At 44.3% G+C, this 25152-nt stretch overlaps 1 protein-coding gene across 2 annotated transcripts in view; it reads left to right on the top strand.

The window, feature by feature from the left end:
- Positions 1–22404, top strand: part of LOC129862566 (zinc finger CCCH domain-containing protein 18-like) — a 35750-nt gene extending 13346 nt beyond the window's left edge. Inside the window, exons 10-19 of one of the 2 annotated variants that reach the window (XM_055934344.1) lie at positions 7640–7828; positions 7994–8119; positions 8302–8397; positions 8735–9787; positions 17887–17997; positions 19252–19451; positions 19580–19809; positions 20223–20319; positions 20547–20646; positions 21369–22404. In XM_055934344.1, the coding sequence (XP_055790319.1) occupies positions 7640–7828; positions 7994–8119; positions 8302–8397; positions 8735–9787; positions 17887–17997; positions 19252–19451; positions 19580–19809; positions 20223–20319; positions 20547–20646; positions 21369–21570 (2404 nt within the window). In that variant the 3' untranslated portion in view covers positions 21571–22404. Of the gene's footprint in view, positions 1–7639; positions 7829–7993; positions 8120–8301; positions 8398–8734; positions 9788–17886; positions 17998–19251; positions 19452–19579; positions 19810–20219; positions 20320–20546; positions 20647–21368 lie in introns of both variants that reach the window. The other variant, XM_055934343.1, reaches the window with a different exon arrangement.
- Positions 22405–25152: the final 2748 nt, after the last annotated feature.

Here is a 25152-nt window from a genome sequence, read left to right as displayed (position 1 = left end):
GAAAATCAAATGAAATCAGTCAAGACCTCAAAAAAATGTGTAGACCTCCACAAGTCTGGTTCACCCTTGGGAGCAATTTCCAAACGGCTGAAGGTACCATGTTCATCTGTACAAACAATAGTACACAAGTATAAACACCATGGGACCAAGCAGCCATCATACCGCTCAGGAAGGAGACGCTTTCAGTCTCCTAGAGATAGTGCAAATCAATCCCAGAACAACAGCAAAGTACCTTGTGAAGATGCTGGAGGAAACAGGTACAAAAGTATCTAAATCCACAGTAAAACGAGTCCTATGTCGACATAACCTGAAAGGCCGCTTTGCAAGGAAGAAGCCACTGCTCCAAAACCGCCATAAAAAGCCAGACTACGGTTTGCAACTGCACATGGTGACAAAGATTGTACTTTTTGGAGAAATGTCCTCTGGTCTGATGAAACAAAAATAGAACTGTTTGGCCATAATGACCATCGTTATGTTTGGAGGAAAATGGTGCGGAAGAACACCATCCCAGCTGTGAAGCACTGGGGTGGCAGCATCATGTTGTGGGGGTGCTTTGCTGCAGGAGGGACTGGTGCACTTCACAAAATAGATGGCATCATGAGGGAGGAAAATTGTGTGGATATATTGAATCTCAAGACATCAGTCAGGAAGTTAAAGCTTGGTCTAAAATGGGTCTTACAAATGGACAATGACCCCAAGCATACTTCCAAAGTTGTGGCAAAATTGCTTAAGGACAACAAAGTCAAGGTATTGGAGTGGCCATCACAAAGCCCTGACCTCAATCCCATAGAAAATTTGTAGGCAGAACTCAAAAAGTGTGTGCAAGCAAGGAGGCCTACAAACCTGACTCAGTTACACCAGCTCTGTCAGGAGGAATGGGCCAAAATTCACCCAACTTATTGTGGGAAGCTTGTGGAAGGCTATCCAAAACATTTGACCGAAGTTAAACAATTTAAAAGCAATGCTACCAAATACTAATTGGGTGTATGTAAACTTCTGACCCACTGGGAATGAGATGAAAGAAATAAAAGCTGAAATAAATCATTCTCTGCTATTATTCTGACATTTCACATTCTTAAAATAAAGTGGTGATCCTAACTGACCTAAGATGGAATTTTTACTAGAATTAAATGTCAGGAATTGTGGAAAAACTGAGTTCAAATGTATTTGGCTAAGGTGTATGTAAACTTCCCATTTCAACTGTACATACACTCTACCAGTCAAAAGTTTGGACACCTACTCATTCAAGGGTTTTTCTTTATTTGTAATATTTTCTAGGTTGTAGAATAATTGTGAAGACATCAAGACTATGAAATAACACATATGGAATCATGTAGTAATGAAAAAAGTGTAAACATTTCAAAATATATATATACATACACATACAGTGCCTTTGGAAAGTATTCAGACCCCTTGACTTTCTCCACGTTTTGTTATGTTACAGCCTTATTCTAAAATGGATTAAATATAAAAACAGCCTTATTCTAAAATGGATTAAATATAAAAACACCTCAGCAAACTGCACACAATACCCTGTAATGACACAGCGAAAACTGTTTTTTTAATATGTATATTTGCAAATTTATACAAAAAAAACCCAGATACCTTATTTACACAAGTATTCAGACCCTTTGCTATGAGACTCGAAATTGAGTCAAATCAACTTATATTTGTCACATGCGCCGAATACAACAGGTGTAGACCTTACAGTGAAATGCTTACTTACAAGCCCTTAACCAATAATGCAGTTTTAAGAAAATACCAACAACAAAAAAGTAACAAATAATTATATAACGATGCTATATACACGGGGTACCGGTGCTTGTACACTGGTTTGTCGAGGTAAATGAGGTAATATCTACATGTAGGTAGAGTTATTAAAGTGACTATGCAAAGATAACAGAGTAGTAGCAGCATCGTGGAAGAAGGGGTAGCCATTTGATTAGATGTTCAGGGGTCTTATGGCTTTGGGGTAGAAGATGTTTAGAAGCCTCTTGGACCTAGACGTTCCGGTACCACTTGCCCTGCAGTAGCAGAGAACAGTCTATGACTAGGGTGGCTGGAGTCTTTGACAAAGTCTATATAAGTTTCCACAGTTGACAATGCATGTCAGAACAAAAACCAAGCCATGAGGTCGAAGGAATTGTCCGTAGAGCTCCGAGACAGGATTGTGTCGAGGCACAGATCTGTGGACTCCAGTCTGCTGTTGGTCCCGCCTCTAGGTACCTAGTTGTGCGTGTTGTGTGTGCTATGGTTGCAGTCTAATTTCTATATGGGGGAGAGAGCATGAATTTGCACATCCCATATGTGGTAAGGATGAGTCGAAATCCCCCAGTTACTGACCCGACAGGTCCAGTAACCTTTCAAGGATGTCTCTGTACTTTGCTCTGTTCATCTTTCCCTCGATCCAGTCTTCCCGTCCGTGCCGCTGAAACACATCCCCACAGCATGATGCTGCCACCACCATTCTTGCTGGAAGGCCTCCTCTGAGCATCCCATTGGTTTCATCATCCACACCCACCCCCTCGAGCACCCCCGGGTGGTACGGTCCTCCAGGACATCTACAGCACCCGGTGTCACAGGAACTTTAGGGAAGTTCATCTGAATGCTCGTCGTCCTCACCATGGTCTTGACTTGACTGCAGTTTGGAGTCGTAACCGACATCAGTGGGCAAATGCTCACCTTTGATAGCCACTAGCACGCTGGAGAAGTTTGCTCTTCACGTATGAATCCCGGTTTCCCGGTATGGCATTGTGTGTGCGAGCTGTTTGCTGATGTCAATGTTGTGAACAGAGTGCTCCATGGTTGCGGCGGGGTTATGGTATGGGCAGGTTTAAGCTACGGACAACGAACACAATTTTACCGATGGCAATTTGTAAGCACAGGATACCGAGATGAGATCCCGAGGTCCATTGTTGTGCCATTCATCTACCACCATCACCTTATGTTTCAGCATGATAATGCACTGCCCCATGTCACAAGGATATGTACAGAATCCCTGAAATCTGAAATGTCCCAGTTCATGGCCTGCATACTCACCAAACAAGTCACCCATTGAGCATGCTTGGGATGCTCTGGATCGACAGCGCGTTCCAGTTTATATCCAGAAACATCGCACAGCCATTGAAGAGGAGGGGGACAACATACCACAGGCCACAATCAACAGCCTGTTCAACTCTATGCGAAGGAGATGTCACGCATATATATTTTTTAAGGTGTCTGAACAACAGATGCATATCTGTATTCCCAGTCATGTGAATTTCATATATTAGGGCCTTATTTATTTCAATTGAATAATTTCCTCATATGAGCTGCAACTCAGTAAAATCTTAGAAATTGTTGCACGTCGCCTTTTATATTTTTGTTCAGTGTACATAGTCATTGAACACTGGCCACTTTAATACATTGTACATACCGTTTTACCTACTTCATATGTATATACACTGTATTCTAGTCCAGGCTCATCCTAAATAACTACTGCTGTACACACTTTATCTATTCATATAATTGTCCATACAGTCTATACACACAATCATATACATATATATTTATTTTCCGGACTCAGACATTGCTCGTTCTGATTTTTTGTGGATTTGTGTGTATTGTTTTGTATTGTTTGGTATTAATGCACTGTTGGAGCTAGAAACATAAGCATTTCGCTGTACCTGCGATAACATCTGCAAAATGTGTACGCGACCAATAACATTTTATTTGAAACTGACAAAATAATGGAAACACAAACATAGTGTCTTTAATAGGGCGTTGGGCAACCACGAGCCATAACAAATTCAATGCACCTTGACTTAGATTCTCCAAGTGTCTGGAACTCTATTGGAGGGATGCGAGACCATTCTTCCACGAGAAATTCCATAATTTGGTGTTTTGTTGATGGTGATGGAAACCGCTGTCTTAGGCGCCGCTCCAGAATCTTCAATAAGTGTTCAATTGGGTTGTGATCTGGTGACAGAGACAGCCATGGCATATGGTTTACATTTTATACATGCTCATCAAACTATTCAGTGACCACTCATGCCCTGTGGATGGGAGCATTGTCATCCTATGGGGGCGTAGCCAAAATAATGGCTTGCCCAGCATTTTTCTACATGTCTCTAAGCATGATGGGATGTTAATTGCTTAATTAACTTAGGAACCATGTGTGGAAGCATCGGCTCTCAATATACTTCGTATACCTAATTTACTCAAATGTTTCCATTATTTTAGCAGTTACCTGTATCTTAGTTTGCAAGGTTGGAAGACTTTAGAAAAGCAAGTACTGAATAAGACTCACATTACTTCCAATCTTTTACCCAGATTTTAGCAGAGAAGGATATTTACACCAGTCAGGAGGATACAGACAGTTCACTACTGTATACAACTTAACAAGCAGAGGGGGATTCAAAAGTACAGTCTTCGTCAACCGATATGTATAAATCATTAGGGCCGGGACGATACCAGTATGACAAAAAACATTCAAATCCTGCTGTATGTAAAATATTGTGTGCTTGGAAAATAAATAAACTGGACTCTGGATGACAACAATGATGTTTGTTTCCAACATTAGGGCTGTTTTCCTAAAGAAATTTAAAATCTGTTTTGTTTCTTTGCCACAACACTAACGAGTATCCAGATAAGGGTATCGTCCCGGCCCTATAAATCATGTCAAAACATTTAGAAAAAGCTTTCTCGAAATATCCTAACCTAAAAAAAGACCAATCAAATGTGTGTGTGGAAGTGGGCATGACCAATGGCCAAACATTTTAGAGGCCCCCCTCTTGGCTGCAGACACAACTTTGGTGTTTTAAAGATAATTTTCTTAAATTCTACACTTTTTGCCATGGGACTGAGAGGAAAAAAATCCGTTTTCAAGCTAATTTCCTTTTCTGAAAAGGGCCAATCTGCAGTTCCCACATACATTTTTGGATATATACCCATTAATTGTTGAAGAATATAATTTAGGCTTCTAAATGCCTCATGAGCTTAGTTAAACTTTCAAACCCCATCAGAACCCAAAATATTTGCTTATATTTACGCTAATGTCAGTAAACATTGTAAACAAAAACACGCAATGGCTCTGTTGATGAATTTCAAGAGTGGTTACATTTCTCCAGGCCCATCACTATCCAGCTACCTGCCCGGTTTTCAGCTCTGCACATTGAGACTAATGCCCCTTGTATATATAGTCATTAAATGCTGGTCACCTCATATTCTGTTTATATACTGTTGTTTACTCACTGTGTATGTATACAGTGCATTCGGAAAGTATTCAAACACTGATTTTTCCCCACATTTTGTTAAATTACATCCTTATTCTAAAATGGATTAAATAGTTTACTTTCCTCATCAATCTACACATAATATCCCATAATGACAAAGCAAAAACTGGTTTTTAGAAATGTTTGCAAAATACATTTTACATTTTCATAAGTATTCAGACCCTTACTCAGTACTTTGTTGAAGCACCTTTGGCAGTGATTACAGCCTCGAGTCTTCTTGGGTATGACGCTACAAACTTGCCACACCTGTATTTGGGGAGTTTCTCCCATTCTTCTCTGCAGATCCTCTCAAGCTTGGATGGGCAGCGTCGCTGCACAGCTATTTTTTAGGTCTCTCCAAAAACGTTAGATCGGGTTCATGTCCAGGCTCTGTCTGGGCCACTCAGAGACTTGTCCCGAAGCCACTCTAGGCTGTGTGCTTAGGGTCGTTGTCCTGTTGGAAGGTGAACCTTCGCCCTCAGTCTGAGGTCCTGAGCGCTCTGGAGCAGGTTTTCATCAAGGATCTCTCTGTACTTTGCTCCGTTCATCTTTCCCTTGATCCTGATTTGTCTCCCAGTCCCTGCCATTGAAAAACATCCCCACAGCATGATGCTGCCACCACTATGCTTCACCGTAGGGATGGTGCCAGGTTTTCTCCAGACGTGACGCTTGGCATTCAGGCCAAAGAGTTTGATCTTAGTTTCATCAGACCAGAGAATTTTGTTTCTCATGGTCTGAGTCCTTTAGGTGCCTTTTGGCAAACTCCAAGCGGACTGTCATGTGCTTTTTACTGAGGAATGGTTTCCATCTGGCCACTCTACCATAAAGGCTTGATTGGTGGAGTGCTGCAGAGATGGTTGTCCTTCTGTGCCTTTCCAAATCATGTCCAATTAATTGAATTTACCACAGGTGGACTCCAATCAAGTTGTAGAAACATCTCAAAGATGAAACCTGTTTTCGCTTCGTCATTATAAAAGCCTGTTTTCGCTTTGTCATTATTGTGTTGTAGATTGAGGATTTGTTTTTAATCAATTTTAGAATAATTCTATAATGTAACAAACTGGTAAAAGTCAAGGGGTCTGAATATGTTCCCGAATGAACAGTAAATGTTGAACTGGAATGCAAAAATGCACTGTAAAGTTAGTGGCCCTGTCGAGCCAGTGACTGACAAATGTTAATGTTGAACCATGCACGCAAAATAAAATAAAGGTTGAGAATTGTGCGACCTGCGAAACACGACCCAGCCAAGCCGCACTGCTTCTTGACACAATGCCCGCTTAACCCGGAAGCCAGCCGCACCAATGTGTCGGAGAAACACTGTACACCTGGCAACCATGTCAGCGTGCATGCGCCCAGCCCGCCACAGGAGTCGCTAGAGCGCGATGGGACACGGACATCCCGGCCGGCCAAACTCTCCCCTAACCCGGATGATGCTGGGCCAATTGTGTACCGCCCCATGGGTCTCCCGGTCGAGGCTGGCTGCAACAGAGCCTGGACTCGAACCAGGATCTCTAGTGGCACAGCTAGCACTGCGATGCAGGGCCTTAGACCACTGCACCACTCGAGAGGCCCCCCACACCTATTTTCAAACATTCTGGTTAACAAACCTTATTTACTAGCTTTGTATGAAAGCGCAAATGTTCAGGTTGGGAAACTCCAATACCGGAATCTTCACCACACACAAGAAGCAACAAAGAACTGTTGGCTTTCTATTCAAAAGAGGTTAGGCCTACATTTAGGTTATACCCAGCCATACAAGTACTGGAACTGTGATTATGATGGCCTAGATGAGTGCATAACATGGCATCAGCATATGATGTAGTCTAGGCTGTGTGTTTACACTGCAGCATCAGATTTGGCTCTGGATTTGTTGAGACTTTCTGTTCGAGCATCTGTCCAAATATTTGGCTGAGTAAATGGGAAAGATTCCCAGTGTTGAAACAGCTCTGATCCATACCTTACTCTACAGACTCTACAGAGAGGACAGTGAAACATCGCATCCCTTTAACCTCCAATCAGTCAGTGACTGGACTGGTGCCGTCACTGAACATTCCTTTGCCATCACAGGAACAGTCTTTTGTGCAGAATGTTTTAAATGTGTGAATAATTTTTTGGGGGGTCATCAGATAAGGTCTGTGACAGCTTGTTCTGCGCTCATCTCCTCCAGGAATGTTGCAACATATCATGTTGTGATTTCAGTGTCTTTGTTTCTTTTACCTGGGAATAACTGAAGGGATGTCTTGCCATACTATGTAATGAACAGAAACTGAGGAATGTAAACATTGTATGGAACCTTTTTTATTTTGTATTTCTGTCTCATTCATTTGTGATGCTTTATTGCTAAACGTGTGATTGATTTGATTGCCTCTCTCAACCCCTCTTCCCAGTCGGCCGATGATGGAGCCGCCTCTCAAAACGGAGCTGATATCCATGTCCAAGCGGCCAGATGAGTGGAAGGACCCCTGGCGCCGGTCTAAATCCCCCAGGATACGTCCGGGCATGTCCGGGTCACCACCGCGGGGCCGCCGGCATCACCGGCCCTCTGGATCCTCTGTCTCACTGTCCAACTCCTCTAGGTAGCTTTCAATTCAGCCTTACCTCTAGTCTGGTACTCTGGTAACACCTTAAATCAACACTTCAAAACAATGTTTTTATTCTTCAGTAAGTTATATCTACTTGAGTACTATGGGTTTCTGTGCGTGTGTTACAGAGTGAGGTTAACTGTGGGTTCTGTTTTGCAGGTCTTCGTCCCGCTCTTCCTCCTACACAGGCTCCGGTTCATCTCGGTCTCGCTCTCGCACCTCGTCTTTCAGCTCGTACTCCAGCCACTCCTCCCAGCACAGCTCCTTCAGCGGCAGCCGCTCCAGGTCCATAACACGCACACTGCCTGTCTGTCCACCCCCACAACACTGTGTTGAATAGGACACCCATTCACTGAGAGCATGGTAACCTGTAATCTCAGGTCTCCCATAAGAGAGCTGATATGTATCATGGATCGGAGATGACTTAGGGTTGTATTAAACGTGGCCTCCTGTTTGTCTCACTGCAGGTCCAGATCGTTCTCCTCGTCTCCCTCTCCGACCCCTTCAGCACAGAGAAACGCCAAGAATAAAGCAGCGGCCCCACTGGCCCTAGGGCCCAAAGGGTAAAGCTATGCTCATCCGTCCATAGACATACTGTATATTCATCAGTTGTGCTGTGCACTTCCATACACAACTCACACAGATCATATGTACTTTTCCTTTCATGGCTCAAGTCAATATAGATACTGAGTCAATATTAATACTTCAAAGTCTTACATAATAATAGGGTAGTTTGCATGTAATGCACATGCTGTATTGTTCATCTTAGACATGTAGCTAGCATGCCTCTAGTCTGTTGAATCACTGTCTCTTGAACAAAGCATGTGTTTTTCCCTCATGGATGTGACGTGTGTGAATGCTGCATGCCAAACAACAAACCAATGCCTTATCATCCTTAAGCATCCCGTCGAAACCTGGTGCGCCTTCCCCTCCTGGTAGGGAGAAGGCTCCCCCCAAGAAGGCTCCAAGCCCACCACTGCCAGGCCAGCCTGGGAAACCCCCCAAACCCACCCTAGAGGGGGCTAAGCCTGGCAACTCCCGCGAGCCCCGTGAGGTGGGCCGACCCATGCCACCTCAGGAGGGGGGCCGACCCATGCCACCTCAGGAGGGGGGCCGACCCATGCCCCCTCGGGAGGGGGGCCGACCCATGCCCCCTCGGGAGGGGGGCCGACCCGTGCCCCCTCGGGAGGGTCAGGGGGGCCGACCCATGCCGCCTCGGGAGGGTCAAGGGGGCCGACCCATGCCGCCAAGGGAGGGTCAGGGGGGCCGACCCATGCCGCCAAGGGAGGGTCAGGGGGGCCGACCCATGCCGCCAAGGGAGGGTCAGGGGGGCCGTCCCATGCCGCCTCGGGAGGGTCAGGGGGGCCGACCCATGCCGCCAAGGGATGGGGGCCGACCCATGCCGCCTCGAGAGGGCGGCCGACCCATGCCGCCTCGGGAGGGGGGGCGACCCATGCCACCTCGGGAGGGTCAGGGGGGCCGACCCATGCCGCCTCGGGATGGTCAGGGGGGCCGACCCATGCCGCCTCGGGAGGGGGGCCGACCCATGCAGCCTCGGGAGAGGGGCCGACCCATGCAGCCTCGGGAAGGGGGCCGAGCCATGCCGCCTCGAGAGGGGGGCCGAGCCATGCCGCCTCGGGAGGGGGGCCGACCAGTGCCGCCTCGGGAGGGGGGCCGAGCCATGCCGCCTCGGGAGGGGGGCCGACCAGTGCCGCCTCGGGAGGGGGGCCGACCCGTGCCGCCTCGGGAGGGGGGCCGACCCGTGCCGCCTCGGGAGGGGGGCCGACCCGTGCCGCCTCGGGAGGGGGGCCGACCCGTGCCGCCTCGGGAGGGGGGCCGACCCGTGCCGCCTCGGGAGGGGGGCCGACCCGTGTCACCTCGGGAGGCGGGCAAACCCCTCAACCTGCGGGAGGGCCGACGGAAGGAGCGGCAGCAGCACAACCCACCCAGAAGGTAAGAAAGAAGTACACATTTGGTCAGAGATGGCCATTTGTCTATCACAAGTTTCTTTGTCACATTCAACACAGCCAACCTGAAATCTCAAGGTTATCCAATGATATACGAAGGTGTAACAGGGCTCGACATACAGGGCTGCCCGCTTGCCTAGGGATGTTTTGGACACCCTCCGGGCCTGTCAATCATTCATGTCAGTGGCTCGCTTTGGCCAGTGAAAAAAATATCGTAATAATGGTATTTTCAGTCTAGGCTATAAAATTTATTAAAAAATTACATTAATGCCCCTAAGCTGTTAGTTCATGTACATTACTGTGCAAAAGTATTTACCCCCTTTCTAATTTTCTCTACTTTTGTATATTTTTGATACTGAATGTTAAAAGATCTTCAACCATAACCTAATATTAGATAAACGGGACATGAGTGAACAAATAACACAACAGTTAAATACTTCTTTAATTTATTTTGTAAACAAAGGTATGCAACACCCAATTCCCCTGTGTGAAAAAGTAATTGCCCCCCCCTTACACTCAATAACTGGTTGTGCCACCTTTAGCTGCAATGACTCCAACCAAACACTTCCTGTAGTTGTTGATCAGTCTCTCACGTCGCTGTGGAGGAATTTTGGCCCACTCTTCCATGTAGAACTGTTTTAACTCAGTGACATTTGTGGGTTTTCAAGTATGAACTGCTTGTGTCAAGTCCTGCCACATCTCAATTGGGATTAGGTCTGGACTTTGACTAGGCCACGGCAAAGTTTCAAATGTGTATACTTTTTAGACATTTTCATGTAGACTTGATTGTGTGTTTTGGATCATTGTCTTGCTACATGACCCAGCTGCGCTTCGGCTTCAGCTTACAGATGGGTGGCCTGACATTCTCCTGTAGAATTTTCTGATACAGGCAGAATTCATGGTTCCTTCTATTAAGGCAAGTCGTCCAGGTCCTGAGGCAGCAAAGCATCCCCAAACCATCACACTACCACCACCATGCTTGACCGTTGGTGTAAGGTTCTTACTGTGGAATGTGGTGTTTGGTTTTCACCAGGCATAATGAGCCCCATGTCATCCAAAAGGTTATACTTATGACTCATCTGTCCATAGAACATTCTTCCAAGAGTCTTGATGTTCTTCCAGGTGCTTTTTGTCAAAACTTGATTGAACTTTTTGGATGAGATGGGTCCCATTATGCCTGGCGAAAGCTCAACACTTCATTCCACAGTAAGAACATAGGCCTACCCACTTTGCAGTCAGGCCCAGCCAATCAGAATGAGTTTTTCCCCACAAAAGGGCTTTATTACATACAGAAATACTCCTCAGTTTCATCAGCTGTCCGGGTGTCTGGTCTCTGAAGATCCTGCATGTGAAGAAGCCGGATTTGGAGGTCCCGGGCTGGCGTGGTTACGCGTGGTATGCGGTTGAGGCCGGTTGAATGTAATAACAAATTCTCCAAAACAACGTTGGAGGTGGCTTATGGTAGAGAAATCAACATTAAATTCTCTGGCAACAGCTCTGGTGGACATTCCTGCAGTCAGCAAAATTGTGGCATTGTGTTTTGTGACAACTGCACATTTAAGAGTGGACTTTTATTGTCCCCGGCACACGGTGCACCTGTGTAATGATCATGCGGTTTTATCAGCTTCTTGATATGCCACACCTGTCAGGTGGATGGATTATTTTGTCAAAGGAGAAATGCTCTCTACCAGGGATATAAACAAATTTGTGCATACAATTTGAGAGAAATTTGCTTTTTGTTGCGTATGGACATTTTCGGGGATCTTTTATTTCAGTTTATGAAACATGGGACAAACACTTTACATGTTGCGTTTATATGTGCAGTTTTGTCATGCATCACAATGCCACAGATGTCTCAAGTTTTGAGGGAGCGTGCAGTTGGCATGCTGACTGCAGGAATGTCCACCAGATCTTTTGCCAGAGAATATAATTTTCATTTCTCTTCCATAAGCTGTCTCCAATGTTGTTTTTGAGAATTTGGCAGTACGTCAGACCACCTGTATGGCGTCGTGTGGGTGAACGTTTCGCTGATGTCAACGTTGTGAACAGATTGCCTCATGGTGGCAGTGGGGTTATGGTATGGGCAGCCATAAGCTATGAACACAATTACACTTTATCGATGGCAATTTGAAAGCACAGAGTTCCCGGGACGAGATCCAATGGCCCATTGTCATCAAATCAAATTTTATTGGTCACATACACGTGTTTAGCAGATGTTATTGCGGGTGTAGCGAAATGCTTGTGCTTCTAGTTCCGACAGTGCAGCAATGTCTAACAAGTAATATCTAACAATTTCTTAACATATACCCAATACACACAAATCTAAGTAAAGGAATGAATTAAGAAAATATAAATATATGGACAAGCAATGTCAGAGCGGCATAGACTAAGATACACTAGAATAGAATACAGTATATACATATGAGATGAGTGCAAGATATGTGAACATTATTAAAGTGGCCAATGATTTCAAGTCTGTGTATATAGGCAGCAGCCTCTCTGCAAGTGATGGCTGTTTAACAGTCTGATGGCCTTGAGATAGAAAGTGTTTTTCAGTCTCTCGGTCCCAGCTTTGATGCACCTGTACTGACCTCGCCTTCTGCATGATAGCGGGGTGAACAGGTAGTGGCTTGGGTGGTTGTTGTCCTTGATTTTCTTTTTGGCCTTCCTGTGACATTGGCTGCTGTAGGTGTCTTGGAGGGCAGGTAGTGTTCCCCCAGTGATGTGTTGTGCAGACCGCACCACCCTCTGGAGAGCCCTGTGGTTATGGGTGGTGCAGTTGCCGTACCAGGCGGTGATACAGCCCGACAGGATGCTCTCAATTGTGCATCTGTAAAAGTTTGAGGGTTTTAGGTGACAAGCCACATTTCTTCAGCCTCCTGTTGCACCTTCTTCACCACTGTCTGTGTGGGTGGACCATTTCAGTTTGTCAGTGATGTGTACGCCGAGGAACTTAAAATTTTCCACCTTCTCCACTGCTGCCCCATCGATGTGGATAGGGGGGTGCTCCCTCTGCTGTTTCCTAAAGTGCCATTCATCTGCCGCCATCACCTAATGTTTCAGCATTATAATGCACGGCCCCATTTCTTGAGGATCTGTACACAATTCTTGGAAGGTGAACATGTCCCAATTCTTCCTTGGCCTGCATACTCACCAGACATATCACCCATTGAGCATGTTTGGGGTGCTCTGGATTGACATGTACAACAGCGTGTTCCAGTTCCCGCCAATATCCAGAAACTTAGCACAGCCATTGAAAGAGTGGAACAACATTCCACAGGCCACAATCACCTGCCTAATCAACTCTATGCGAAGGAGATGTGTCACGCTGCATGAGGCAAATGGTGGTCACAACAGATACTGACTGGTTTTGTGGTATCTGTATTCCCATTTGCGAAATCTATTGATTAGGGCCTAATGAATCATTTCCTTATATGAACAGTAAATCAGTGAAGTCTTTGAAATGGTTGAATGTTGCGTTTATATTTTTGTTCAGTACAATAGCTTATTGCAGAGAACTCTGTTGCTACTCCGCTAGCTAGAGACTTCACTGGGTCTCATTTTGATCTTTTACAAATCAAGTTGTTTACCTTATTTTTAGGCTGTATTTCACAGGTAGGCCTAATACCAGGCGTATTTGTGTGGGTGTGTTTTATTTTTATTGAACTTGCATGACCGGTATCCCTCAGCTCACAAAGACACTTTGTATGGTAGCTAGATTAGCATCAGGAGGGGCCTTTTCCGTGAGCATTGCTGTGTGTTGGTGGAAGAGCTATCCTCTGTCTCAGGGTCAGGTGACACTATGGCTGGGCCTTCATCGGAAAGAACCTAGGTCTGGTGCTGTGCTGTAGAAGGGAAGGAAAGGACAGCGTGGGGGCGAGCCACTGGCTGTGGTTTCTCTGCCTGCCCACTATGTGTGTGGCGTGGTGTTCCCTGTGGATGACCTCATGTAAAACTTTTTGTCCAGTGGTCCTGCAGCTCTAAAGACACATTGTCCTCCCATGTAAAATTACTTTACCACACTTTTTATGTTAGTAATTTTGTTCAGCAATGATTCATAGTCAATGGGGTGGCATTTTTCCACTTTTGCTTGACTCCTTCTATTTAGTGGAACATGATCTATTACTTAAATTCATGCATACATTTTGAATAGGCTAGGCTACTGTATGAAGGCTTTTCTTTGATCTCCACTTTTAGTGGTTTATAATATTGAAAGGATGTGAAAAGTAGTACAAATATTTGTGTTTTTATGTTAATTTCATTTACGTAGAGTGCTTTGGAACTGATCACCAACCTCCATGTACAGTAGTGGCCAAAAGTTTTGAGAATGACACAAATATTAATTTCTACAAAGTTTGCTGCTTCAGTGTCTTTATATATTTTTGTCAGATGTTACTATGGAATACTGAAGTGTAATTACAAGCATTTCATAAGTGTCAAAGGCTTTTATTGACAATTACATGAAGTTGATGCAAAGAGTCAATATTTGCGGTGTTGACCCTTCTTTTTCAAGACCTCTGCAATCTGCCGTGGCATGCTGTCAATTAACTTCTGGGCCACATCCTGACTGATGGCAGCCCATTCTTGCATAATCAATGCTTGGAGTTTGTCAGAATTTGTGGGTTTTTATTTGTCCGCCTGCCTCTTGAGGATTGACCACAAGTTCTCAATGAACACATTCTTATTTTCAATGACGGCCTAGGAACGGTGGGTTAGCCTCTCTGGGGTAGGTGGGACGCAATCGTCCCACCTGGCCAATAGCCAGGGAAAATACAGAGCGCCATATTCAAATAAAATTATATAAAAGCAAACTTTCATTAAATCACACATGTAAGATACCAAATTAAAGCTACACTCGTTGTGAATCCAGCCAACATGTCAGATTTCAAAAAGGCTTTTTGGCGAAAGCATAAGATGCTATTATCTGATGATAGCACAACAGTAAACAAAGAGAGTTGCATATTTCAACACTGCAGGCACGACACAAAACGCAGAAATAAAAAATATAATTCATGCCTTTGACGAAATTCTCTTGTTGGCACTCCAATATGTCCCATAAACATCACAAATGGTCCTTTTGTTCGATTAATTCCGTCAATATATATCCAAAATGTCAATTTATTTGGCGCGTTTCATCCAGAAAAACACAGCTTCCAACTTGCGCAACGTCACTACAAAATATATCAAAAGTTACATGTAAACATTTCAAACTACTTTTGTAATACAACGTTGGGTATTTTTAAACGTTAATAATCGATCAATTTGAAGACGGGATGATTTGTGTTCAATACAAAAAGAAAACAAACTGACGTAACTTTTTTGGTAATGTGCCTCTCAAACAATTTACTTCAAGTGACCCTCATTTACGATGGCCGTACTTCTTCATTACACAAAGGAATAACCTCAACCAATTTCCAAAGACTGGTGACATCCAGTGGAAGCGGTAGGAACTGCAATCAAGGCCCTTAGAAATCTGGTGTACCAATGAAAACTCATTGAAAAGACAGTGACCTCAAAAAAATAAAGATTCTGAATGGTTTGTCCTCGGGGTTTTGCCTGCTACATAAGTTCTGTAATACTCACAGACATCATTCAAACAGTTTTAGAAACTTCAGAGTGTTTTCTATCCAAATCCACTAATAATATGCGTATCTTATATTCTGGGGAGGAGTAGCAGGCAGTTGAATTTGGGCATGCTATTTATCCAAAAGTGAAAATGCTGCCCCCTACCCCGAAGAAGTTAACTGCCTTGTTCAGGGGCAGATCGACAGATTTTTACCTTGTCAGCTCAGGGATTCAATCTTGCAACCTTACGGTTAACTAGTCCAACGCTCTAACCACCTGCCTCACTAGGGGCCTGCCTGTTACGCGAATGCAGTAAGAAGCCAAGGTAAGTTGCTAGCTAGCATTAAACTTAATCAATCATAATCACTAGTTATAACTACACATGGTTGACGATATTACTAGTTTATCTAGTGTGTCCTGCGTTGCATATAATCGATGCAGTACGCATTCGCGAAAAAGGTCTGTCGTTGCTCCAAAGTGTACCTAACCATAAACATCAATGCCTTTCTTAAAATCAATACACAGAAGTATATATTTTTAAACCTGCATATTTAGCTAAAAGAAATCCAGGTTAGCAGGCAATATTAACCAGGTGAAATTGTGTCACTTCTCTTGCGTTCATTGCACGCAGAGTCAGGCTATATGCAACAGTTTGGGCCGCCTGGCTCATTGCGAACTAATTTGCCAGGATTTTACGTAATCATGACATAACATTGAAGGTTGTGCAATGTAACAGGAATATTTAGACTGATGGATGCCACCCGTTAGATAAAATAAGGAACGATTCCGTATTTCACTGAAAGAATAAATGTTTTGTTTTCGAGATGATAGTTTTCGGATTTGACCATATTAATGACCAAAGGCTCGTATTTCTGTGTTATTATGTTATAACTAAGTCTATGATTTGATAGAGCAGTCTGACTGAGCGGTGGTGGGCACCAGCAGGCTCATAAGCATTCATTCAAACAGCCCTTTCGTGCGTTTTACCAGCAGCTCTGCTGTTTATGACTTCAAGCCTATCAACTCCCGAGATTAGGCTGGTGTAACCGATGTGAAATGGCTAGCTAGTTAGTGAGGTGCGCGCTAATAGCGTTTCAAACGTCACTCGCTCTGAGACTTGGAGTGGTTGTTTCCCTTGCTCTGCATGGGTAATGCTGCTTCAAGGGTGGCTGTTGTCGTTGTGTTCCTGGTTCGAGCCCAGGGAGGAGCGAGGAGAGAGACGGAAGCTATACTGTTACACTGGCAATACTAAAGTGCCTATAAGAACATTCAATAGTCAAAGGTATATGAAATACAAATGGTATAGAGAGAAATAGTCCTATAATAACTACAACCTAAAACGGCTTACCTGGGAATATTGAAGACTCATGTTGAAAGGAACCACCAGCTTTCATATGTTCTCATGTTCTGAGCAAGGAACTTAAACGTTAGCTTTCTTACATGGCACATATTGCACTTTTACTTTCTTCTCCAACACTTTGTTTTTGCATTATTTAAACCAAATTGAACATGTTTCATTATTTATTTGAGGCTAAATTGATTTTATTGATGTATTATATTAAGTTAAAATAAGTGTTCATTCAGTATTGTTGTAATTGTCATTATTACAAATACATTTTAAAAATCGGCCGATTAATCGGTATCGGGTTGAAAAATCATAATCAGTCGACCTCTGAGTAGAACAGCTTGATAAGATTAGGTTAGCTTGATAAGATGAGTAGGACTTGTTGTAGGCCGTTTCCTGGGTTTTCCTCTCGGGTGAACTTCAGTTTATGTCAGTCAGTTTATGTTAGTGTTTCTCCTATATTTAAAAAAAATCTGCCGGGATGCGCTTTTAAAGGGATATGGTGAGATTTTGCCAATTAAGTCATGAACTCATGGACACCATTTTTCTCTGTGTGCAGTTAGGAGGTTGCTAACGAGCGTCTGCGCTGTTTCTAACTAGCGCACTGACAGGAGGTCTATGGGAATAGCTAGCTATGCTAGACTATGCTAGACTCAAGTCATTGCGCTAACACTAACTTTGAACTGCACGCAGAGCCATGCATCTCACATTATCCCTTTAAGATAAGTTACAATGTATATAAGTAAACAGAGAGAGCAGTGGCGCCGAGAGCACACAGCCACCGCTTGCTCCTCATAATCTCCCTACAGTGCAGAGGCGACCATCAGTTATATTTCAGTTGGTGGCAACATAATTAAATGTTCATGCATTTTGGAGTAGAATGTCCTTTTAAAAAGTCACCAAAAGTGGCCTTCTCACAGTCATTCTACAACAACACTCCTGCTCTGACTAAAATATTCCGTCATATGTGATACCACACTCCATTCCTCCTCTGCAGGGACAATAGTTTATTTCTATTATATGAATATGACCTATAACCCTTGCCAAGTATGCAATGGGACTGATGCGTTGTTACAGTGATGTAAAATCTGCTATTAAAAGTATGCTGATCTTTTCATTAACTCAAATATATAACCTTTTCCCCCCTCTCCTGTTTTTCTATTCCCCTGCTCCAGGCAGACGGTCAGTGGCAGTGTGAGTGGCAGTAGTTACTCTGGCTCCAGCTCTCGCTCAAGATCTCGTTCCTCCTCTGCATCCATCTCACCTTCCGGATCCAAGAAGTCCAGGTAGAAAAAACAGATCCCACTTCCACTGCTGGGTAAATGCAGTGGTGGAAAAGTACCCAATTGTCATACTTGAGTAAAAGTAAAGATACCTTAATAGAAGTAAAAGTGAAAGTCACCCACTAAAATACTACTTGAGTAAAAGTCTAAAAGTAATTGCTAAAATATACTCAAATTCCTTATATTGGGAATGGGGTGGCAGGTAGCCTAGTGGTTAGTGCGTTGGGCCAGGTTGCTGGATCGAATCCCTGAGCTGACAAGGTAAACATCTGTTGTTCTGCCACAGAACAAGGCAGTTAACCCACTGATCCCTGGTAGGCCGTCATTGTAAATAAGAATTTGTTCTTAACTGACTTGCCTAGTTAATATAAAAATGTTTTACCTTTATTTAAGCAAACCACGGATAGCCAGTGGCACACCAACACTTAATCATAATTTACAAACGAAGCAAGTGTGTAAATTAGACCATTTTCCTGTCTTTGCTAATCATTCAAAATGTAACGAGTACTTTTGGATGTCAGGGGAAAATGTCAAAATAACATTTGCTTTAGGAATGTAGTAATGTAAAAGTTGTCATTTAAATAGTCAAGTACAGATACTTTCAAATATTTTTACTTAAGTACTTTACACCTCAGGATAAATGAGCATTGCACTGGTTTACACACAAATACAGAATAAACTACAACGTAACGTCTGAGGAAGTGATGCTGAACGGGTATTCCTTTGAGCAGGTAGTCTTATCCGCCCACAGCTTAATTATTAGGATATTGGTAATCCTCCAAATCGACAAGATGTGGATATGATTGTTACTTGGTTTCTTTTCAAACCACACTGAACAAACTACATATAGAAAGCCAGATATGACTGCTTTAAAAGCTGGCAATAATGGTGTTTAGTAAAGCACTTTGAAACGGACATGTATTGAATCCTTTCTCTCTTCTTGCTATGTATCCACTGGTCAACTTTGTAGAAAATCCAGGTACTACGTCAATTTTATCAGCCTTTTCTTTTCCCTGTACACCTGCTTTTCTTCATTCATCTTAACTGTAAATCATTTGTTTGATATCTTCGCCATGTTGCCCCACGATTCACTCATTTGTTACTCTCTGTACGTGTGTGTTGTAATCATAAATTTTTTCTCATTCTATAATATATATATTTTTACTGTGATGTATGAGTTAAACTACGTGTAAACAATGTGTTTTTGTGGAGCAGCGCTGAGTCTCTTTCCCTGTGTTCTGTGTGGTCTCTGTGCAGGTCTCTGAGTGTGAGCAGTGTGTCTAGCGTGTCCTCGGCCTCCAGCAGCAGCTCTGTGAGGAGCGCTGACTCAGATGACATGTACGCCGACCTGGCCAGCCCTGTGTCGTCAGCCAGCTCCCGCTCCCCAACCCCAGGACACCCCCATGCCCGCAAGGAGAAGGGCCCACCACGGGACAGGGGCCCCAACAAGGACAAAGGTAGTGGTCAGGCTTTTGTTATAGACTCTTGACTCACTCTGTGTTGTGTTTAGGTTGGTGTGACACAGCTATAACAGAATCGCAGCATTTAGTGGTTGTTGGTTATATACGTAGTGCTCTCCACACAGGGAAGCCCACTAAGAAAGATGAGCCCCATCCCCCCAGGGAGGACCGGAGGAAGATGGATCCCTCAGGCCTCCCTCCCAGAAACACTCACGGTCCCATGCCCAGGTCTGGGCCTGGCAGCAGGGGCCATGGTCCTGGTGGCCACCCCATGCACCCGCCGCACGGACCGCCCATGGGTCCCCCTGGAGGTTACGGCCAGCACAAAGACATCAAACTCACGCTCCTCAACAAGGTGACTAGTACTGGATTACTGTTGGAAGTCAACTTCTCTTACCCCAACCCAGGTAGACTACAAGTGATGAGTCTTTGAAGTTCTCTGAAGAATATGTAGATACGAGTTACACTAATATCACACCCTGTGACACTGATGTCATTACGGGGTTTTGACTTTGGGGAAGGACAGTCAGTGTCTGACTTCCTCATACTCTTGTGATGTTATCAGTGAGACTGAATAAGTAAATATATTATTATCAAGCCTCTGTATACAATACTTTTGTTTTCTCTAACATTTACTCTCGGTTAACTGATATACAAACATTATTTGAATACCACCATTGAAGATGTGATTTGATCTTAATTTAATCTACTCCATTTTGCATTTGTTGAATGTCTGACGAACCACGGCTCTCTCTCACTCTGTAGCAGCAGGCAGAGCGGGGTAACAGGAAGCGATACATGCCTTCAGACAAGGACAGGCCGACCTCTCCCCTCAGCAAGAGGATAGCAATGTCTCCTGAGAGAGGTGAGGGCCTCAAACTGTCCAGAAAAGTCAGGGATGAATGTGTTCTTCCCAAGGAAATCACACACACAAACATGCACACACACATACACACACAAATATGTGGTTCAGTTAACCCAAATGTGGAAATCCAACACCAGAGAAACCTCACAATAGGCTGCATTCTCTATGATCTGTCCACACGTCCCTGTGGTATTGTTGGTAATCAACTTCCCCTCAATGTCCTGCAGGTCGTGGTGACAGGAGGATGCCTGGACGGCCCCCACTCTCTCCTAGAATGGACCGGCCCAGAGGCCAGGGCCCTCGTCCCATGCCCGCACTGGGAGAAAGGTAGGTGCCCTCTGTGCTGCTTCTCACCCCAGATCACACACACGACCCCAACCTGCCACCTCTTTGTTGGTGCTGCCCTTCACCACTGCAGTAGTGATGTGATTTTAAGATGTAAGAGCAACCACAAGCCTTTGTTTTGAATTTAGAACAAGTCACGAAAGTGGAATCCCAGAAGTATATGATATTTAAGCAATAAGGCCTGAGGGGGTGTGGTATATGGCAAATATACCACGGCTAAGGGCTATTCTTATGCATGACGCAGCGTGCCTGGACACAGCCCTTAGCCGTGGTATATTGGCCATAAGCCACAAACCCCAGAGGTGCCTTATTGCTATTATAAACTGTTTACCCACGTAATTAGAGCAGTAAGAATTTATATTTTGTCATACAAATGGTCTGATTTGACAAATCAATACTTGTTTTATGTTCAAGTGTGTAAGGAGGGCAACAGTGAACCTGACACAATGCTGTAAAGCCAAAGAGACTTCCTTAGTTGGAAATCTAGTGGCCAATCAGCATTCAGGGCTCAAACCACCCAGTTTATAAACACCAATAATACACAGGGCATGTGACCATGGTGCCACACCATGTAGAAAACTCACACAATGTGAGCCAAATCTACAGGTATCATCTCTACCCTGGTAGATGTATCCCCATGATAACCCTTGTAAATTGTCATAGGCATGTGGCTCTAAACCCAATCTTGTGATTTCCCTTTTTAGAAAACGTCCTTTGTCCCCACCACCCAAGTCGTCTGGGAAAGGTCCAGGGGGGTTGTCATCGGGCTCAGGCAAGCAGCCCCCAGGCGGCCCGGGCTCAGGCAAGCCTAGCAGCACACTGTCCCGCCGTGAGGAGCTGCTGAAACAGCTTAAAGCTGTGGAGGACGCCATCGCCCGCAAGAGGGCCAAGATCCCTGGGAAATAACCCTCACCCTGCTCGCCCGCCTGTCTGCCCAAGTCACGCAGGCAACATCAAGCATCAAGGGACATAAAATCACCAATCCCATTCATGACGCCTAGCGTTCTTTGGAGATTTGTAAAAGGTTTCTGTCCCAAAATGTAAAGGCTATTGTGTAATTGTTCCTCAACAAAATGGCCACCAAAACATTTTTGCTTGTTTGCCCTCAGAGAGGTTGTCTTGATGATTTTACAGTACTGAATAAATTTAGTAGCAGGGTGTCATTGTTGCTCTCTCTTGTCGGTTTAATGAGAAAGGAGAATCTTGACATTGTCTCAATGATAAGGTGAATTTATATACTTTTGATCCACTCTGTCTGCCCCTTTTACTGTCTCATATCTCTCATGTCTTATTTTTATTCCATTTTATGTTATTTTGGGGTTGGAGTTGGTCTTGCCCTGTTCGATTCTAAAAATCCTGGAAACCGCTTCTAGGCTCCCAACTGGTTCTCTGTACAAACATTTAGCATCTGTATTCATTCAGACAGAAACATTGAACACGCTCAAAGGACCTCTTGTTCATGGTGGTCACATCTTAACCAATTACTTTTCCTCTTCTAGGTCTGCATTGTGTTATCGTATTTTACATACTGTTTTCAATCATAGTGAGCATATGACAAGCACCCTTTTTTTCTCTCAAGTATATGATTATAGAGAACAAATTGACAAATTGCTTTTTTTCTCCAGCTCTTCTCAAGTGATAAACTGTTTTATTTGTCCCACATTTTTAGTTGACACAGGAGTGTATGTTTGTGCTTTTGTGACAAAAGGCTTCTAAATAAACTATTTTGATAAAGCACAACCATCTGAGCCTTTTCCTTCTCTCCACACTCTCACTCTGCTACGTTTCCACGATCCTACATGACTTTGATGAATCAATTCTTCAATCGCTTGTTTCATATTGTTTCTCACAAGAGATGGAGCTTCATGTACTGCAGGTTAACATACATTTTACCTAGCAAATATAATTAAGACACCTGGACAATCTCATCATGATTACTGCAGATTGTATGCATGTCAATGGGCAGGACACAATGTGGTGCTTTCAAGGGTGGGGCAAGGACATCACGAATGCATTCTGCTTCGCAATTCACTTTTTTTGCCCCTACTAGCACTGACTCTAATAATGACTGAGATTTGTGGTTGTCCCACCTAGCTATCTTACCCTCCCGTTGTCCTCATATTCTGTATATACCCCGTGTGCTCCAGGTCAAACTGACCCGCCTTGACTAAACCCCCAATGAGCACATGTGTGACAGTATGCATGTGCACAGCCTTTGCAGATATATTTCTTACACCTGCAGCACACAGTATGTGTTTTAGAGTCCTTCTTTGGTGGGCAGATCTGACAGCTCTTACTTGCCCCAGTTGGGGCAGTGGCTGGGGCAGTGTCTAGTGGCTCCTCAGGTTGATCATGAGATCTGGCCCTCTGAACAGCTTTCACAACTGCTGCAGATGCGTCTGTGCGGGGGAGACGCTCCCTTCTTTCAATGAATGGAGTTAGAAGTGCCTTTCCCAGCTGCTCCATGAACACCCTCCTCTTGTTGCGCTTACGAGGCATCCAGCTAGGGTTGATCTCTCTCCATATCACAAAGGCATTGTAGGAGGAAACATCAATGATATTGTGGTAGATGACCAGGGACCAGCGGGCAGTCATCCTTCTGCAGCTGTACGTTCCAATCACCTTATCTAGGTGGTCCACACCTCCATTGTTGTAGTTGTAGTCTAGGATCATGGCTGGCTTCCTGTCCTGGCGATGGCTTATTTCAGCCTCTGTGTGCAGTGTACTCAGAAGTAACATATTCTTGTTTTTCTTTGGGAGGTAGTGAACTAGTGGTGGTGGGTGGGAAGGCAAACCTTGATGAGAAGACCTCTTTGTCCTTTGACGCAATCAGTGCAGGTGGGAGCTCAAGCTTGCTCTTTCGAACTGTGCCAACCATGGTGACGTTCCTCTTCAGGAGCTGCCGTCCGAGTTCATAAGAGGTGAAGAAATTGTCACGTGACATTGTGACCCCTCAGTCCCTCTGTCACATCAAGCACAACCCACATCCCCTGATTCTTCTCTGGGCCTCCACTGGTCGGCTTCCCGGTGTAGACTTGCATCTTCCAAGCATAGCTGGATTTGGCGTCGCAGGCCACCCATGACTTCATGCCATATTTTGCTGGCTTGCCGGAAAGGACAACGTCCTTTGGCAAGAAGAGATTAGCATCGTGGGTAATTATTAGTATCGGTGTCACACAGAAACAGTCACGGATGTATTATATATATATCATTTGATATTTATTTATAAAGCCCTTCTTACATCAGCTGATATCTCAAAGTGATGTACAGAAACCCAGCCTAAAACCCCAAACAGCAATACAGGTGTAGAAGCACGGTGGCTAGGAAAACTCCCTAGAAAGGACAGAACCTAGGAAGAAACCTAGATATACCTAGATAACCTATATACACTACCTCTGAATGGAACCAGTTGCTCATCCACTGTCACGTCAGGCCCTGGGTTGTAGAGGACTTTGTATGTCGCATGTCTTTCGCACGTCTTGCAGGTCTTGACTCACGGTCATCAAATCGTAGCAGTCTTGAGTAAATGTGAAAGTGTTTGAGTGGCATGGTGGCACGGAAAATCGCCCTTCCACTCTCTGCATCCCATAGACTAGCTGCAGCCTCACCTCGGGACCTGTATACACCTGCTAAGATTAGCAGCCCTATGGAGGTATGCAAGCAGTCTCATCCATCCCTTTCCAGCTATCTACATATTTTCGAAACCCCTCCAGATTTGTCATGTCCAGGATGATTTTTTCTATTGCTTGTGTGATGAACAGGTAGAATGTCGAGGCCATGTCGTGGGCATGGGAAACGACATACGTTGTGGGTCCCGGGGTCATCTCCAGGCCCTTATGCTCTGCCACCCTGCCCTGGTTGTGATATGCTACTGAGTACCATTTGATTTAGCCATTTTTTGACAGGAAAGTCTCTCTTAGCTTGAGGGAGTTCTTCCTCTTCTTCTTCTGATGCACCATGCTCTGGGTTGTATTCCTCCCCATCTTCATCTTCTGACACATCCTCCACTTCCTCTTCAGAATCAGAGTAGTCTTGCTGGACATTTGAAAAAATCTATTCTAGAACTTGTTTTAGCAGTGAAACGCACTGTCATGGCTTCAGCACTTGGACAAGACCACATGTCCGGACATGTACGGACATGTACCCATGACAATATTAGTATCTGTTGTTTCCTACAGCTTACACGGATACATAAATAACGGCAACATTTCACTTTTGTACTACTGTGCTCAGTCTAGGACAAGTCATCAAATGTCAAGTTGAATAATATCCTAGAGGGGATTGTTTTCACTGCTCCACATGTCTGGACATGTACGAACATGTACCCATTCACTTTTGTACTACTGTGGTCAGTCTAGAACAAGTCACCAAATTTCAAGTTGCATAATATCATGGAGGTGATTGTTTTCACTGCTGTAGTGTCGGGTCAAAATAACCAGAGGACAGCGGGAGGGTCAACACTGTGTTGGGTCAAAATGACCCGAGGAC

The sequence above is a fragment of the Salvelinus fontinalis genome, chromosome 9 (assembly GCF_029448725.1).
Source record: "Salvelinus fontinalis isolate EN_2023a chromosome 9, ASM2944872v1, whole genome shotgun sequence".
NCBI classification, from domain to species: Eukaryota; Metazoa; Chordata; class Actinopteri; order Salmoniformes; family Salmonidae; genus Salvelinus; species Salvelinus fontinalis.
Note: the sequence above shows the minus strand (reverse complement) of the source record. Positions and strands in the feature narration are given on the sequence as shown.